The sequence below is a fragment of the Ochotona princeps genome, chromosome 10 (genome assembly GCF_030435755.1).
Source record: "Ochotona princeps isolate mOchPri1 chromosome 10, mOchPri1.hap1, whole genome shotgun sequence".
NCBI lineage: Eukaryota > Metazoa > Chordata > Mammalia > Lagomorpha > Ochotonidae > Ochotona > Ochotona princeps.
In genome coordinates, this window is record NC_080841.1 from 10974113 (window position 1) to 10993190 (window position 19078).

Below are 19078 nucleotides of genomic sequence, written 5' to 3' on the forward strand. Positions count from 1 at the left end.
CCTAAAAACAAGCATCCTTAAATTATTCATGTCCCTCAGCGTGTTCATGTGGAACCCTATAAAGTAGCAGTCACCAACTTCTGAAACATGTTATATTTATACACTTTGAGATAATTCAGATTTACCTTGTTAAGGCAAAAGAATTTTTTAACTGCATTTGCTCAGCCTCAAAAACTAGCTAGAGATTACAAACAAGGTTTCTGAACTATTTGTAGTCATTTGAATTTTTCAAAATCAGCCTTTATTTGAGTATTACAGAAAAGTTGCCAGGATGATATAAGGTTAAATTTCCTCTGATATTAACGTTTATCAAGAAATGCATTTGTTGAAATTAAAACTAATCATTGGGCCTGGCAGCGTGGCCTAGCAGCTAAAGTCCTTGCCTTGAACGTGCCTGGATCCCATATGGGCACCGGTTCTAATACTGGCAGCTCCACTTCCCATCCAGCTCCCTGCTTGTGGCCTGGGAAAGCAGTCGAGGACAGCCCAAAGCTTTGGGACCCTGCACCCATGTGGGAGACCTGGAAGAGGTTCCAGGTTCCTGGCTTCGGATCGGCGCAGCACCGGCCGTTGCGGTCACTTGGGGAGTGAATCAGTGGATGGCAGATCTTCCTCTCTGTCTCTCCTCTCTGTATATCTGACTTTGCATAAAAATAAATAAATCTTTAAAAAAATCTAATCATTGGAACAAAGATATTAATGTGGATTTCTCTTGTTTTCCCGTCAGTATCTCTTCCTGCTAAACAATCCAGGATGCAATGGCGAATCAATTTCTTATATAATCAATTTCTTATGTCTCACTAGTCGTCCTTGATTTTTGAGTTTTTCAGTCCTTTGCTCATTTACTTGACACTTTTAGCAATTACAAGTTGAGTATTTCACAGTATGAACTGAATTTTGATGTTGTTTCTTGAACACAAATTTTAATCACAAAATTTAAAAGTATTCAAATGAATTTTATCATCAACGATAATTTCCTTTTATAACTGAGTAATTTCAATACCTTATCACTAGTAGTATGTCACTTAGTGTGCAAATAACATTGAATCTCAGAGAAAGGGAAAAACACTGTAGTAGCAATAAGGCATTATAAAAAGCGTCCTATTAAAAGGACTGAAACTGAGGGGGCCATGCATGCAGCATGGTGTGGCTAGGCGTGCATCCATCATACCACGAACAGCCTTCTGCAGACACTAGTGGATACAGGATGTTCTGTAGAACCTTGCAACCAGTAGTGGCAATGGCCTGTCTGAACTTGTCCATTTCCTACTTCAAGCCTGTGCCCTGGCGTTGACAACTGCTGCCTACTACTTGGAATGTTTACGTATGTTTGATGATCTTACGAATCTCTAATGTTTACCATACTATATGAAGGTAGAGATTATTTATCCAACCAGTTTTCAGATGAGAAGGCAAGGCTCACTCTCTGGGTCTGGTTCAGATAGCTCAGAACCTGAATCTGAAGTTGTTTTGTGGCCACGCAGCGTGTAGGATAAACTTAAAATATTGCATGGCCTCTCATAGGATCTGTAATAGAGAAATCATGGTTCTGAGGAGAGGATGGATTTGCAAAACATCAACAAACTCAGTAGAGAATGTGCAGAGAGCTGGGATGTTTTGTAAGGGAGGGTTTATTTACTTGAGTATTCCAGAATGTAGTCCTGCAGCTTATTATTATTTACTCAGGTATTATTATTGTTATTATTATTAATGAGACTATTTCAATTACCAGAATGAACCCCCAAATGATTTTGATTTTGATTTTTCTTATGATTTTCCTAATTCTGAAAAATTGTCTCAATATGTACAAAGATAGTGGGACAACTACAGATGTGTTAAAATATTTTTAAATATACATGTGTTCAGATATTTTACGTGTGCCTTGCTCTAAAAACACAATATAATTTCTTTAACAGTTTGTTTCAATTCTTGAATCAAAAGTAATTTGTGTAAAATGTATAGATAGAAAATGATTTGTAATAAATTCATATTCCCATCTCATGGCTTTCTAATTACAAATGTAACAGATCTATTATAATAATAAATATAACAAGATATGTGTTCTTGAAAGGTAATAATGTTAGTGTTGATTGATAGTTAGTACTGACTGTTAGTAACAGAACGCTAATACGAGCTTCTATTTTATCCCTCTTTATGCTCCAAGAAAATTAACTCAATTCATAGTTTTTAATTGCATCACATGTTGTCAAACTTCTGCTAGAATTTCTGCCCCACTTTTGAGCATAGATTGTATTAGTCTATGTTTAGTCTGCATAGTCATCAAAAATACTAATCAAGTGGCTTGTGAATTTTATCTCTGAAAATAAAAATATCTGTCTGACTAAAGGCTTGATTTCAAAAATCTGAAGCAAAGAAGCACTGTAAAAAGTTTTGCAATTATTTTTGGACATTTTAAACTATTTCTCAATTCTAGTCATTTAGTGAAAATAATAATTGTATTATTTCAACATGGAATTAATGTTGAATTTTAAGTATAATGTAACATCGTTAAAGGCTATGAAAAATATCTATCATAAAGTTATATTCCGAAGATTCATTAATGTGGCTCAAGCTTCCATTTGGCATGTTGCCAACATTTAGGGGTTTTTGTTTCAAATATATTCTATATATTTATTATATATTATATAATTATACATATTTATATTATGTATGTATTGTATATTATTTATAGTGATATATTTTAATATATAATACACATTTTATATATATTGACAATATTACATTAATGATATGAACCTTATGTTAGACCGATCATCTCCTTGACTAGGTTCAATTGGATTGTATTATAAAGAGACAAAATAATGTAAACATTTAAACTGATGAACTGTTTGTAATATTTTCCCTAAGAATTCTCACCCAAGTTTTCTCTGTTTTACATCATGAAATGACTTGCTGTGTCAAGAACTGGGCTTCCTTTCTTCTATTTCTGTAAAGTAGGCACAGGTTATGAAAGTATTAAATGGACTGAGAGTTTGAAAACAGGAACCCATTTTGAAGATTTTATTAGAACCATCCTTTCATTAATGCCTGGCGTTATTACAGCAGTAGCCAGATTCTTGAATGGGTGGGAGATTTGTGTTCTAAGTGCTAATTTATTTAAAATAATAACTGGGAGTGGCTGCTTGGCACAATGGTTAGGACTGCAGATTGCATCCCATTACAACTTAGTCCCAGCTCCATTCTACATTGAAGCCTTCTGCTAACACTTACCCCTGGGTGGGGGCAGGGACAGCAGGTGATCGCTCAAGCATCTATGCCTGGATTGAGTTCAGAACTCCTTGCTTCAACCTGGCCCAGCTCCAGCTGTTGCATGCATTTGAAGAGTGAACTTGCACTGGAATCTCTCTCTATTCTTTCCTTAGAAAAAATGAAAATAAATAAACATGAAAAAATAACAAGATTAAATGGCAAGTATTATGTGCTTTATTTTAGATCACTGTTGAGACCAAAATATCCTTCCCTCCTTAAAATATCCCTCACAATTGAGACTATGGTGTTACCCAGGTTTCAAATGACAGATTAAACTTTAAAATAAGGGAAACAGATTGTTGAAATAAGCCCGGTAATGGTTCTGTTACCTGTGTCGTTAGACACCCCCTCTGTTTATGTTGCTGAATAACATTCAGCATTTTCAAATAACTGCAGTGAAGATGTGGTGTCTGAGGACTCAGCTGGGCCCTGGGCACTGCAGAGACCCAGGGCTAATCTGCCCTGCCTCCACAGCTTTCACAGGATGGCCATTTCAGCCTGATTTCATATAAACAAAAGCTATTCTTGGGACTTTTGAAGATCCTTCAGTCAATCCTTTGGAGAAGTCTCCTGAATATAGCCTGAAAATGTGACCTGTGCTTGTTCCTTCCTAGATGAAAAACTTCTTTGGCTAACTGTTAAACCTCGGGAGTGAATATACCGTAGCTCTGCATCATCAGTCAGAGAGGGGCTTCAAGGTGGTTTTCTGGATGGTGGTTAAGAGACTGGGTTCCTGGAACTGCCTGGTCCTGGTGTTGCTCAGGCCAGCTGGTGAAGGGAGAGCTGGATTTAGTGTCTTAGCTGCATCCTTTCCTGCTGCCTGGCTCAGAGACAGAAACACAGAAGATGAGTCATGGGAAAATCGTGCGGTTTTGATGGTGATATATTACCCATCACTTGTCACTTGCAAACCTTGCCTTTGAATCCCTCCAAAGAGGGAAGAGAAGTGCCAAACGGATGTGATAAAATACAGTACCGAAGGCCATGGAGACACCCTGAATACTGCAGTCTGTGAATAAAAAAATCTCTTTCCTTCTTATTCAACACAAGTTGCATAATCACAGAAATATGATGCAGAAATCAAAACTCAATCCAGGAGGCACATTTAAATTCTTACCTAACTCAAACGCCACTGTAAAGAAATTCTGTGTGTCAATTAGAAGGCAATCCTAACATCCTCTTAAAATAAATTGAATGTTATGAATTCGTGAATCTCATTTGGAAATTACTACCACTGATGGTTGTAGAGTAGAGGTGGCAGAGGAATCCATGAACATGAACTGAAGGGGAATATTTACGTAGTATCATGTCTGTGCCTGCTATCCACATTTTTAAAGAGATAGCAAATATTATTTTATCTAATTTTCATGTTGGCTCATACATATGTCTTGATCCTAACCTACAGCTGTGGAGACCAAATTCACAAACATAAATTTTAATTTTAACTTTTACTTATTGTAATAGTTTGAAGCTATGGGGTACAATGTGATATGCTAATATACTTATTTACATTGTGTATTGATCAAATCAGGATAATTGGCCTTCTCATCATTGCAATCATTTGTCATTCCTGCATGATGAAACACTCAAAAAATATCCCTCCTTCTAGCTGTGTTAAAATCTATGAGACGTTAGTTTTGACTGTTGTCATGCCACTACAGAAAATCAGCTTTTGCTTCTCTGAACTAACCATAACCTCACACCCACTGAGCAATCTCTCCCTATTCCTCCCCTCTGACTTCTCAGGCCAGCCCCTTATTCTCTCTACTTTAATGAAGTCAAATTGTCTAGATATCACGTAGGAGCAGGGTTATGCAGAATTTCTTTCTGTGATTGATGCATGTTACATATCTCTCGTCAATTGATTGATTTACAACGGTTCCATATCTTGCTTATTGTGATTAGTGCCACAGATAAACATAAGAGCGCAGGCATCTCCAACATACTGATTTCCTTCAGTGTAAGTGCAGTAGTGGAAGGACTGTGTTAATTTGCACAAGGTCATGCTGGCTGAGCTAGAATTTAAAACTGGGTCAGGCCGAGTCTAATTTGAAATCCAGCTCTTTCTTCATCACACATATTTACATTTCTGAGTGCATTTTGCTTTTTGTTATTTATTGTAAATAGAGACATATAGAAATTAATGACATTTTGAAAGACTTGGGGGAAAATATATCACAACAAACAAATTAAAAATACAAAGCCTAGGAAAGCACCTACAGGAAATGCAATATTGTACCTCATTAGGAAATGTGGACTTACACATGCCTTATATCACAATGAGTTTCAACATCAAATTTCTCAAAGCTTTGTTGTTTTGTGACCGAAGGCACTAAATGCATTAAGATTAAATCTAAAAATATTTCTTATTATCTGATTTGTTTACTCTTGCTCTCTTTCTCTGCGACTTGGCCTTTTAATTCTTGCCAATCCCCCACCCAAATCAAACAAACAAAAAAACCCTACAACTTGAGTAACAAAATCAAGTGTGATGCTTATGGAAAACAGCACGAAGCAAGTCTCTGGATGAGGGTGAGGGCAAAGAAGGGAGAGGAAGCAGCGACGAGGTGCCTGGAGCTCAAGGTTCATGGGGCAGCGACGGGTGTGGGAACCGAGGCGTCTGCTGGAGGCGGCCTTTGGAAACTACTAGGAAACGCAGGAGAATCATTCTACATTTGATGCAGTTAATTTAAATGCTCAGTGACTTCAGTGCTGGCCACACAGGAGTATTACGTTACTATGAGGATTGTGTAAGATAATGTATCAGTATGTATTCAGCAAGGGTTCCTTTTAAAAGCCAAAAGGAAGGAGCCCCCCTTTTTGTTGTTTTGTTTTGTTTTTTTTAAGATGTATTTATTAATTAGAAAGGTGGAGTTACAAAGAAGGAGATGGAGAGACAGAGAGAGTTTTTTTTTTTTATCAACTGGTTTACTCCTCAAATTGTTCCCTTGGCTGGAGCTGGGCCACTTCCAGGCCACGAGCCTAGAATTCCATCCTGGTTTCACACATGAGCGTTTTCAAGTTCGTATCAGGCAGCTGCGTCATTAAGTGGAATAGCATGGATGTGAACAGTGCTCACATCGGCTGCTGGCATCGGCTGGCATCGGCTGGCATCAGCAGGCATCACAGACATCAGCTTAAGTTACTGTGCCATGACACCCACCCTCTGCAGTTTTTCTACTGTAGTTGTTTATGAGTGTCAGTTTATTATTTTTCTTAGTTTCTATATCATTGCAGAGTTACGTAGTCAAAACGTAAGACAGTTGGCAGAACTACTCCACATGGAAGCTTGTGACCAGCCAGGGCTAAAGGGTGTCTGTGAACGTGGCTGGATAGAAAACTGGTGGGACACATGTGTTGGTTTTTAAGCACTGCTGTTCATGAAGAATATCAAGTGTGACAGCAAGGAAGTCACCCAACTTATTTATTTCAGTACATTTGTTAGGAAAGTGTGCAATGTAATGCTTCTCACAGGTGGAGCAATGTTACACCTGTGAGTGCACAACAACTCAAACATTGTTGTTACATGATCTTGGTTTAGCATCTTGAGGGGGCGTTTGAATTGTACTTGCCCAGTCCCTGCAGTTTTTCCCTTTTAATCTCTTTTCCCCAAGTCTCATTATGCAATTCACTCACAAGTTGTTGCTGAGCCAAAAGGAATGATATGTTATCAAAGATTAGGTTTAACTTTTTTTTCTCATTAAAATATGCTTTGCAAGTGTCTTTTTCAAAAGGGGTGCTGCAGAAATCGGCAAAATAACCCTCCCCCCCGAAAAAATGAACCTTGTCTTTGACACTTTCAAAGAAGCAAAGCAATAAATCGAATAGAGGCCAAGCATTTTGTAGTCGTTACATCTAGAATCTGGCAGCTTCAACGCTAGAGAAGTTGCGGTTTGAACCCTAGATGGGGCTGATTACGTGGGTGCTATGGCAACCGTTGCACCATTTGGAAGCCCTTGTGCGCTTAACCGCACGAGCTGCACCTCTTCCTTTCCTATAAAGACTTAGAATAAGAAAAACAGAAGTACACGGAGGAGAACAAACCACAGGGGCAGCGTAGACACTGCTGTTAGCAGAGACACTGAGCTGTGCAAACAGCAGGCTCAGGAGAACCACACACTGAGAATTTGTATCAAAACGTCGATTTTCCCATTGTGCCTGGGTTCCTTCATTCAGAGATTTTGAAAGTTAGTGCAACATTATTTTTCAAAGTTTTCATGAAGGGGAATGGGAGGTAAAGGGTTGTGCATCTGTCAAATAGCCTCACTAGTGACAGACAGCGGATCTTGTCTGGAGGACAGGCACCTCCTGCCTATTGGTTAGTGTCTGGTATTAGCTGGCACTCATACAGATTCACCTGTAGCGTGCTGCTGTCTCCCTCTTGGTTCAACCAGGCAGGCTTGACAGTGCTGCTGTAAGCATCATGCGCAAAAGCAAAGGAGACATGCCATTCTCAGGCTCTTTGCACTGGAGCTTTTCTGACCTGGGCCTCGCTCACCTGTTCACTTCCCGCTCCGCCTGGTTCAAATACCCTAGGTTTGAACCTTAGTAGCCTTTGCTCAATTGTTTGTTGCTTTGTTTGGTCTTGAAGCACAGATGTAGTAAAACTATGACATTTTTAAGCATATTATGTTTTTCTTTCCATGAGGATTTGCGTAGGCATAAACAAGGACATTTAACTTTCATTTCAGTTTGTCTGGTCCTGCTCATTCCCAACCCCCCTCCCTTTGTTCTCAACAGTAAGAGTCTACCTCTTTCACAGTTACAACTCCATACATTTAACAATACATTTAAGGTACGGTTTTCTGGATTCCATTTAGATGGGTCATATTATATTGTACTCACCACTATCGGATACATTTTAGCACCAATATTACATCTGATATTAAATACTTTCCCACCACAGCAGAGTATAAGAAGCACAGAGATTTTTAGTTAGAAAGAAATGCATTTTTGTTATGAACTTACGTATTAAGGCTCTTGAGCCTTCATTTGTAAGAAGTTGATACTATCGATATTCACAGGATTTCTTTGGGGGTTAGATAGAATCAAAACCACCAGTACTTAGAGCGGTGTCAGCCACACAGTGGCTGCTTATTCAATACCAATATTATTCGCAACACTAAAACCTTGATAAAACAGTTTTGTCACTTGCACAAATATTCTTTAACTATGAAACTATGCAGGTAGAAGAAAAAAAATTATGCTTACTAAAGGATTGATATAATTAAATGGATCATGCTCTCTAAAGTGTGTATATAAGTCAGGTATATTCTTAAGTTTAGAAAAATGAAGAAATAATATGTTAATCAACTTATTCTGAAAAATGTTTCAATAAAGAATGAGTCCAGAAGCATCTTTTTCATTTGTTCGTGACCTTGGCGCTCAACATAGTCATTACTGGCACTTTAACAAAACGCCAATGTAAGCCAATGCATTGGCTCCACAGGCTAATCCTTCACCCACTATTGCTACCATCCTCTAGGAGCACCAGTTTGAATTCTGGAAGCTCCACTTCTGATTCAACTTGCTGCTAATGCACATGGGAAAGCAGTGGAGGATAGCCCAAGTCCTTGGGACCCTGCAGCCATGTGGGAGACCCGGAAGAAGCTCCTAGCACCTAGCTTAGTATGGGTTCAGTTCTGGTCATTGCAGCCATTTGAGGAGTGAACCAATGAATAGAAGAGCATTCTCTCTGCTCGTGTGTGTGTGTGTGTGTTTCCTTTTCCTTTTCTGTAAATCTGCCTTTCAAATAAAAATAAATAAAATCTTCAAAGAAAAAAATGCCAATTATAGAGATCACTGCTTGGCATAAACATACTGAATTGGGAATTTCCAGCAGTGGAACTGAGAAATCTGCACTTTGAGCACAATATACAGAAAGCATGAACACAAATGCAGGACTGAGCTTTGTATTAATCAGGATTATGATTCTTGTGTCCCATAGATAGAAACGTGTAACCAATAACAAGGCAGGGTTGCATAAGCTGCATCCTCAGAAGCACTAGGGCTCCCGGTGCTCCTGTTCCATGAGAATGCCTTCTATGTGTCAATGGAAAAGTTGAGTTTGTGACAAACACTTCTGGGAGATGCTGAGCTTGATAAAGCTGCTTAGATTTTCCTCTGCCTCCAATAAGTTAACATACTTTACAGATTTCCCTGGGGGTTCTTTGAAGTTAACTATATCCAAAGTAAATTTGATCATGGGATTCTTTTTCTTTTAATTTAGTTTTTTTTTTAAGTTGTTTTTATTTGGAGTGCAGAGTTGCAGAGAGAGAAGGAGGCTCATAAGAGGGAGAGAGATCTTCCATTCTCTGATTCACTCCACAAATGGCAGGAGCCAAGAGGTTCCTCCAGGTGTCCCTGGTGAGTGCAGCAGCCCAAGGACTAAAACTGTCTCTCACCGCTGTCCTTGGACATACAAAGGGAGCTGGACTGGAAGTGCAGCTGGAACTCAAAAAGTGGTGACATGGGATGCTTGTACCTACGGCAGGGGCTTCACTTACTACACCAGGATGCTTTTAAGACTTGGGAATCTGAGTCAAAGACCTCAGCTTGGTCATCTGTGATAATCTAGTCACCCTCTCCCCAAATTACAGATAGTTCTTTAACATAAGAAAAGACAACTTAAGAAAATTTTCACAGATATTTATCTAAGCTTTATCAAATTGCATTGCTCTTTGTTTAGCCAGTCAGCATGCCTGAAACTTACTACATGATGTTTTAAGCTAAACTCAAGTGATCAGCAGTTGCATGGCAGACAGAAGTGATGACAGTATTTTAAAATAAGAAGCCCTTTGCTTTAGTTCCATACTCAGGCATGCACTCCTTACCTTCCACTCCATTTTACATATCGATGCCTTTATGATGTGTATTTTTTAAAAGTGTGTGGGTATGATTTGAAAGTTTGGATGGGGCTGTCGGTCCCACGGGAAGAAGGCTCATCCTTTGCTTTCCCCATGTCCACTCTTGACGCCTCATTGTCACCAGGAAGCACATTGATGTTGTCATTATCTTGCCAGCTTCCACGATTTTCTTTTTATTATACCCCTTTTTCTTCTTTGATTTTTGTAAAGATTAGAGCCACTATCTACGCACCTCACTTCTCGATCTTGAACTACTATTGTTTGCAACCTCTTGTTTTTGGCTTATGGATACGGAGGTGTCCCCCATCTGAGCACTGGCGTTATGGTTGGTTTTGTGATTTCTTCTGTTCTTGGTATTGCTTCTGCTTCTTTCAAGTGCTATGGTTGGTCTTGATCTTGTCTTTCTTTTTTAGAGGCTTTGGAATCGTGTGTCTTGGGTACTCATGCGTATTTATGAGACGGGGCCCAAAAAAGTGGCTGTTGGAATTGTCCAGGCACCGTTGGAACTTGTAAATTTAAGGGTACTGACGGGATTGAGGGAAATCGGAAGGGCTGTTAAACCAATGAATTTTAGCTTCCTTATAGAACAGAAAACTGTATATCAAAAGAGATCAATAAAATCCTGATTTTCTCTGTTAGCAGAAACTTATGGAGTAATTTTTTAGTGACAAGTAGTTAAACTTTTACCCACAGAATCCCAGGTATCATAGTTTTAGACCCATTTTTGACATTGAGTTGGTATGAAGATTAAGATAAATACAGACAATATTCAAATTCACACGCCCTGTCTGCGTGTCTGTGAGCAGATTCCTTAAAGCCTTACTATTACTCCCCACAAAAAAGTTAAAACATTCACTAATTCATTGGCTTGCTGCAAAGATGAAGTGAATAAAAAACAGGAGCATGATTCTACATGTTAATAGTAATAAGTGGAATTAAAATATGGGGCTTAAGCAAAAAATATTTAAAATTCATGTATAGAAGAGGCTATCAAAAGGTTCATGGAAAATGTGCATTAAGAAACAATTCTGCATAGATTTCACAACATTTTACACCAAAATGAACTTATCCTAGAATATCATTCTCCACGAATCTTTTGGAGTCTCCTTTGTGAAGAAACATGCAATGCCTATAAAAGATGTCAGACCGCAGTGGTTGTTACGATATTTACTGATAAACCAAATAAAAGAAGATTGTTCCTTCTGCTTCACTGAAATCCTGATCAATTTTTTCTTTGCCAGTTGCACAGAGTGACAACCCTGTAGGTATTGATTAATTTGATATGATTTATTGGATTTATTGTCTGTGGGTTCACTGTGTTTTGGGGTTCACCGGGTAAGTAAATTCTTTCTTGTTCCTATTTCTGTTTCTTGTTATGCATCATGTCTTCCTCACTAAGAGGGAAAGTTGCATGTATCTGTTTGGTTGACTCTGCCTTTGCCCCTGATTTGCCTTCTCTTCCTGTGTTGATCATGTTTGTAGGAATCCAGCCTACATGCACGGCCTGGAAACCACACCCTCCTTCCTTCTGGGGCAGGTGTGGGGAATAAGTATCCATTTCATCCTCTCCATTTCCACTCTTCCGTCCTTGTACGTTTCTTCAATCTGCAGAACAAGACAGGTTTAAATCCCCTTGGACATGGCACTCCTCTTGTTTTAGGGAGGGAGTGTGCAGTGGCTGGTATTTAAAGACTGAATCTGGCTTTTGAAATGCCATTTTCACTCAGATTGATTCCCAGTTTTTGCAGAAATCTCTGATCAGGGACTTCGGGGCGTGACTTCAAGGTAACTTTGATTTGCAATCATTTAAGCATTCTGAGTTGTAAAAGAAACATATTGGGAAAGGTAAATTCAGTAACAATACATGTGTTACCAGAACACAGCTTTCAAGATCAAGCAACCTGTTATCTACATTTTCATCTGTTTAATCTACTAGTAAGTTCCATGGGTGATTTGCCACAAAAGAACCCCTTGTTGGATTATTTATATATTTTTGGTGCTTTGGTGCCACCTACTGAAACTTAACTAGAGATTCCTTTTCATAAATAAAAACAGCATTTTAAAAAAATATTTAAAATGTCACTAGAAGTATAAAGCTAAAATGTTCTATTATATATATAGACATACTATTTCTTTGATTGATTTTGATATATTTATTTGATATGTTTCTAGAATATAAGAGAATGCTCAATGCTGTGCACATTTTAGAAAGCTTGATTCCTTCAATGTATTGTCACACACCTGTACATGTGCTCTCTTAATTCCCAATGACAGTTCCTGTATTTTTCCTCATCTGTTTTCTACACCCTCCAGATATTGTTTTATCTGTAAAATTCACAGATGATAGTGATATTATTTAAATCAATATAATCTCCTAATAGAAAATAGATTATGTTCTAGATATTATATGCTTCGTACAAAAGTTTTGTATGAAGTTTGTTTTATCAAATATATAAACATGATAAATGAATTTTGATAATATAGTTCCCTTTTAAAAATTACAACAAACGTGGGCCTGGTGCAATAGCCTAGGGGCTAAAGTCCTTGTCTTGCATGTACCGGTGAAATCCCCGTGGCCCCACTTCCCATCCAGCTCCCTGCTTGTGGCCTAGGAAAGCAGTCCAGGACAGTCCAAAGCCTTGGAACCCTACACCCGTGTGGGGGACCCAGAAGAGGTACCCGGCTCCTGGCTTCAGGTCAGCTCAGTTCTGTCTGTGGTGGCTGCTTGGGGAGTGAATCAGTGGATGGAAGATCTTCCTCTCTGTCTCTCCTCCTCTGTGTATATCTGACTGCCCAATAAAGTTAAATCTTTAAAATAAAAAAACATAACAAACATAATATATGTTTTATTTTCTTTTAAAAAGTCATGATTTTTGAACCATTTGGAATAATATCCATTTTTCTAACACATGTAAGATTTATGTAGCCTGATGCATAGCATATGAAAGGACTTCAAAACATTTGTGGAAAATAGAATTTATTTTACTACCAAAATATTTTGAAACTCAAGGTGTCATTCTTTTTGTGAAAAGATTTATTTTTGTTGGAAAGGCAGGTCAGATTTACAGAGAGAAGAGGGGACAGAGAGAAAGATCTGCTACCCGCTGCTTCACTCCCCAAATGGGAGCAGCACTCAGAGCTAAGCTTATGTGAAGCCAGAGAACAGGAACTTCTTCCAGGTCTCCCACACGAGTGTGCAGGGTCCCAAAGACTTGGGCCATCCCTCACTGCTCTCCCAGGCCGCAGGCAGAGAGCTGGGTAGGAAGTAGGGCACCTGGGACAGAAACCAGTGCTCATCCCAGATCCCGGCACATGCAAGGTGAGGATTTAGTCGTTGAGCCATCACACCAGACCTGCAATAAAAAGTATCTTTATGAAATTCATGAGAATACATAGTATTAAACAACTATGCATGAATTTTTAAAACACAATTTGCAAAGTTTTTAAATTCTACAAGTGTATGATCTGTTATAAGTACCCTCATACTGGTGATAAACATTTCTATCAAGAGAAGCAGCTATACAAATAATGTTAAATTACAACAAGATAATCGTGTGATGCGTAATGGCATACTGTTTGATGATGAACAACAAACATCACGGTTCCTGCAAGTTGTACCCCCTAATGAGGTGGCCACTGCCTCAATGGGTGTGAATGCACTCTGTGAGGCTTGCACGTTGCTTTGCCTGTTGATTAATACCTCAGGCGCTGTATATATGTGTATATACACGTGTGTGTGTTTATGAATATATATATATATACATATATATATATATATGTGTGTGTGTGCCCATGTAACATGACTACATTTAAGTGTAAGGGATTAGGAAAAAAGTAGAGAAACAGAAGAAAAAAATTTCAAAAACTACATGCCACCTAAAAATACATATTATTTCAAGAAATAAGTCAAGGATGGAACCATAGATGGCAGCAGCCAGAATTCTGGGTCCTGCACTTCTGCTTTCACTCTTGAGAGGAGAGTAGTTTCCAGATGAGTGTGTGCACAGAAAACCTCAAGGCAGGACACTGACTCAAATACTAGCCAATTGCTTCTTCCCTTTGGTGCTTGAGTGCCTTTCCTGTATCCTCAGTTTGCTGTCTTTTAGAAAGAATGAGGAGATGGTCTTTTCATGCAAGAACGGGTAGGAAACCTGACATCGCTTCACTGTTGACTAAATGCAGCTCCCATCTTCCCAGTAAAGCCACTCTGTACAACTTTCCTACAGATGAGCTAGATCTTAGTAAATCCCCGGATCCTGTTGGTTCTCCATTTCCTTGTTTATACACCCTCACCCCTTCAGCCTTGTTGGTTTCTTTTCCTCCTATGAGAAAGCAGTGGTCACTGTGGCTCTCCCTCTCCCATATCCTTTGTAGATCTTGCTGCAGACGCCCCATTAGGTCATGTGGGGTCCTTTGGCTCCTGTCTTCAGGACCCACCTCTGCTCTTCAAGCACCTCGGCCCCAATATTTACTGTGAGCCACCAGCCTCTAGATCCACAAGTTGCTAAACATTTTACATGGAATCCAAAACATACTCAGTTTTTCAGTCCCACACACTCATTATTTCTTCTCCAGCTCAGCTTGCGTTTCCACAAGCAACCTACTACAATTCATTCGAATGCCAAACTATCCATGTGAATGTTTTTCTTCCCACTTTTTCTCCCACTCACCCTAACAGTCATCATTTCCTGAGATTTCCAGTCTTGATATCCACTGCCTCGGTGTTACATGGACCCATTTTCCAGGATGGACCTGTCTCCTTTGCCTCCCTGTCCAGACGTCCTTATCACAGCCTTGTCACCTAAAAACCCATTTTCCATTTCACAGAAGAGGCTGATATAGATTTCTAGCGTTTCCTCATTTGACCTTCCCTTAAAACATTCCTGTTTTGGCTATTTGAAATTTGCAAGAGAAATCTCTATTTCTTTTCTTCTCGGACTAAGTTAGGTACATGAAATAGATTAAAGCATCCGGTACCTGCATGGACACCTGCTACAAGGCCTGCAAACCACCTAGAAGCCTCTGCATGGGTTTTTGGTCTCTTTTGATTAACCTGAACTCATGGAGAAAAACGGGATTGCTGTGTATTGGTCGCATTTCATTACTAGCAGAAGATATAATGTTCAGCGCACAATAGGTGTCCAAATAACAACCATTATTTAAATAGGTGAATAGATTTGGAAACCATCTTTCCAGAAGTCTTTTCAGAGACTTTACCAGCTAGATATTGATCCCGATAGTTACAACTGAGTATTTCCTTTTTTTTACTCTGCCTAAAAATTCAAAAATTTATAATGTAGTTTTGATACACAAAAGCGTTGTCAACTTAACATGAAGTGAGGAAATATAATTTCATTGGAGTAAAAAGGATTGAATTTTGCTACTTTATTAAAGTTCTAATAGAACATGATGGACATGTAAAACTCTGATTACATTTACACTCACATAAAATTCAAAAATTTCTAAATGGCTTCTTTTTTCCTCTTTTTCAGGGCAAGCTACAAATCCCCCTACAGCTGGTAAGAAATAATATTTGCATTTTTAAGTATTTTATTGCTATGAAGTTTATATATTTAATGCTAATAGATTTTTTCCTAATCCAAGTAACTTATTTAAGAACAAATTTTATAAAAATAAAGACTTATTGAAATTTATCCATTGTAAAAATTCCTGCTTATAAAATACAAAGATTGAAAATCATCTGTAACTGTTATTGAATGAGTATACATCACTGTGTGCAAACAGCTACTACTCTCTGACTTGGTAAGCAGGATTTCAATTCCCTTTGAAGATTTTAACAAAGAAAAATTAAATTTAAGCACACAAAAATGCTGTCTAAATGGATTAAGAAATTTTCTGGGAAATTAGAGAAATATAGATGTAAATAATCTTTTCATATATGCATGTTTATGTAATCCTTTAAGAAATTAAGATATTCTTCTAGTAACTATTTTGAAATTCAAATGACTCAATTGAATCAAGTCTGAAATAAAAGGGTCCTATTCCTAAAATACACTAAATTTAATCAATGAATATGCTGCGAATAAAACCATATGCGTTCTTTACCAAGAGAAATTCATTGTCTTTACCTAGACAAATGAAAGTTCACAGAAAGATAAATCATTTCACTATAAGGTTTCTATTACTCAAAAGATAATTATTTCACGATTAATCATATAGTGAGAAAAATGCTTTAAATGGTGAATAAAACCATTGAGATAATTATGATTTAATAACGATAATGCATATTTATAAATGAGGAATATTTGACATATTCTGAAAATCAGATTTTACCGAAATCATTTTGCCACTGAATAAAACTTTGTTTTAGGTGATACAGACACAGAGCTATGTAAATATTGACAAAAACATCCCAACATTTGCAGGAGTCTCACATTCTGCTCTCTTAAAAGAGGTCAAATATTTGAACGTTAGCATCTTACAGGGTTTCATAAGGAAGTGCAAGTCACTTGTGACAGCAGATCATGATTTTTATGACTTTTATTCAGACGTGATTTACAATCTCTACCTTGTAAGGATTCAGTTCACTTCGGCCGTCTCGACTGGCGATTATTGCAGGACAGGGGTGGGTATTGGCAGAATCAGTGGGGAGTGAAGTTGCAGATTCCTCTCACCACCTTGTTGCTTTTCACTGACTCTACACTGACTTTGCTATAACCGAAAATGCAAATGAAAAGTGTCTCCCAAACATGACCAATAAGAATGCAACTAAACTGGTACATCTCCAAAGGACTTAGGAGAGCTGTTCAGGCTCAGTGTGGAATTGGCCACTGCAGCATGCATGTTATTTGTGAAGTTGAGAAATGTGCAATGAGCTTAAGGTATATGCAATAAATTACTAAGAATTCTACATAGGGAAGAAGTTCCCTGAACACTGTCTCATTTTACATCTGGGACTCCATATGTTTGAATAGAATCAATCATTAGGAATGCCGCTCTTCAAAACAACACAAAGCTATGAAATGTTGTACTTGGAGGGAGTTTACCTCTCATTTCTTTCTATTTGTAAGCAAACTTTTTTTAGAGATTTATTTTATTTACTTGAAAGGCAGAATTACAGAGAGAGAAGGAAGGAGGGAGAGAGAGATCTTCCATCTGCTGGAGTGAGAGATCTCTGTCACTACCCAGAGGGCTGTAATAGCCAGGACTACTGTAGGCAGAAGCCAGGGGGCAGGAGCTTCTTCCCACATGGATGCAGGGCCTAAGAATTTGGATTAGCTGGATCAAAGAAGAGCAGCAGGGACTCGAACCAGCATCTATATGGGATGGCAGTATTGCCAATGTATTGCTGGCCACAGTAGCATTTTAAATACCAGAAAATTACTCTTGTAACCGTGAACTGAGGGACTAGGCTTTCATGATAATGTGGGAACAAGTAATGAGAAGAAGTATATGGGAGTGAGGAAGTGGGGGGTGGGGGAGGCAAGGGATGAACTGTATCAGAAAATTAATAAACAAGTAAAAATCAAATCAAATAGAGAAAAAGTTGGGCCATTGGAATCTTGCGACTTCAAGCTGTTTAACGTAAACATACCAAGTTAGCAAGCCTGTACAATAATGATAATTAGCATTAATGAACAGAGTTTGAAGCTGTTGCCTATCCCTTCCTTCCTTCCTTCTTTCCCTCCTCTCTCGTCACTCTTTTTCTCCTCCTTTCTGCACTCCCTGCCTCCCTCTCATTTCCTATCATTCTGCCACCTTCCTCCCCTTCCTTTTAGTCAATGTGTAGAACATGAGAGAATGTTAAACGTCTGAGTTTACACAGAAGACTGAAGACAGCTGCTTGACTATCATTTAAATGTGTTTGCATATTATTGTGGGTAAATGTGTGTTAAGTGGATTTGATTGTGAGTTACTTGGTTATAAAGTTCTAGATATTAGGATTTTTCACTGTAACTATTGGATAATCAACTGAGATTTGTGAATGACAAGTGGGTCTTGTTGCTTGTTTTATGTATTGGTACTGTGGCAATTTGATATGATTCGGATGAGTTTTAGCTATGTTTAATTGCAGTTCACTTCACTTCTGCCTCATAATTAATGACTGATACTAGATTTCTCTGTGTCGCTTTTATTTAAATTTTCTTAATTTTCCGCTTAGTAATATCTCAGTTTTAGTTCTCAGTATTTTCCTGGTCCACTGCTTCTGTTTCTTTTGTAAGTGTCTGATCCCCTCTTTGCATACCGGTGCCACTATTCGCTCCATTTTGTCAAACTGAATTAAATAAAATCTGTGTACTATGTAAGTTGTTCTTGAATTAATCAAATACTGTAAGATGCACAGTTTGCTATTCAAAGAATTGTAAACATGTACAACCCTATACTTGTTAAGTCCATAGAGCCCAAGAGATTTTCAAATTAACAATTCTGTTGCATTTTCCAATTCATTTATTTAAAAATAACTTTCAAATAAAGTAACACAAAACACTGGAAAGATCTTTAATTTCCGGTGTTTATTTGCCCTATGGAATATCTTTACATATCTGCACACTCACATTAATGTGCAAGTGCCTGTTTAACTGCCATAGGGCCATGTTATTCCCCTTTTGAGTGCGAATTTGAAATGTGCCAAAATTCATTTTAGCCTAGCAGCTTAAGTCCTTGCTTTGCATACACTGGGATCCCATATGGATGCCAGTTCCAATACTGGTGGCCCAGCTTCCCATCCAGCTCCCTGATTGTGGCCTGGGAAAGAAGTTGAGGACGGCCCAAAGCTTTAGGACTCTGTATCCCCCTGGGGGACCCGGAGGAGGCTCCGGGCTCCTGGCTTCGGATCAGTGTAACTCCAGCGGCCGCTTGGGGAGTGAGTCGATGGATGGGACTCTGTCTCTCCTTTGCTCATATGTCTGACTTGCCAATAAAAATAAAAATAAACCTTTTAAAAAAAGATGTTTTCAGTGCCGTCTCTAGCAGCCCTGCTG

General features: G+C 38.4%; 1 protein-coding gene across 1 annotated transcript in view; it reads left to right on the forward strand.

Moving 5' to 3' along the window:
* The window catches only part of PTPRC (protein tyrosine phosphatase receptor type C), a 100508-nt gene that overhangs the window by 33999 nt on the left and 47431 nt on the right, over window positions 1-19078 (forward strand). Inside the window, exons 3-5 of the mRNA XM_058669689.1 lie at window positions 10550-10657; window positions 13646-13799; window positions 15629-15655. Coding sequence (XP_058525672.1) covers window positions 10550-10657; window positions 13646-13799; window positions 15629-15655 — 289 coding nt within the window. The remainder of the gene's footprint in view (window positions 1-10549; window positions 10658-13645; window positions 13800-15628; window positions 15656-19078) is intronic.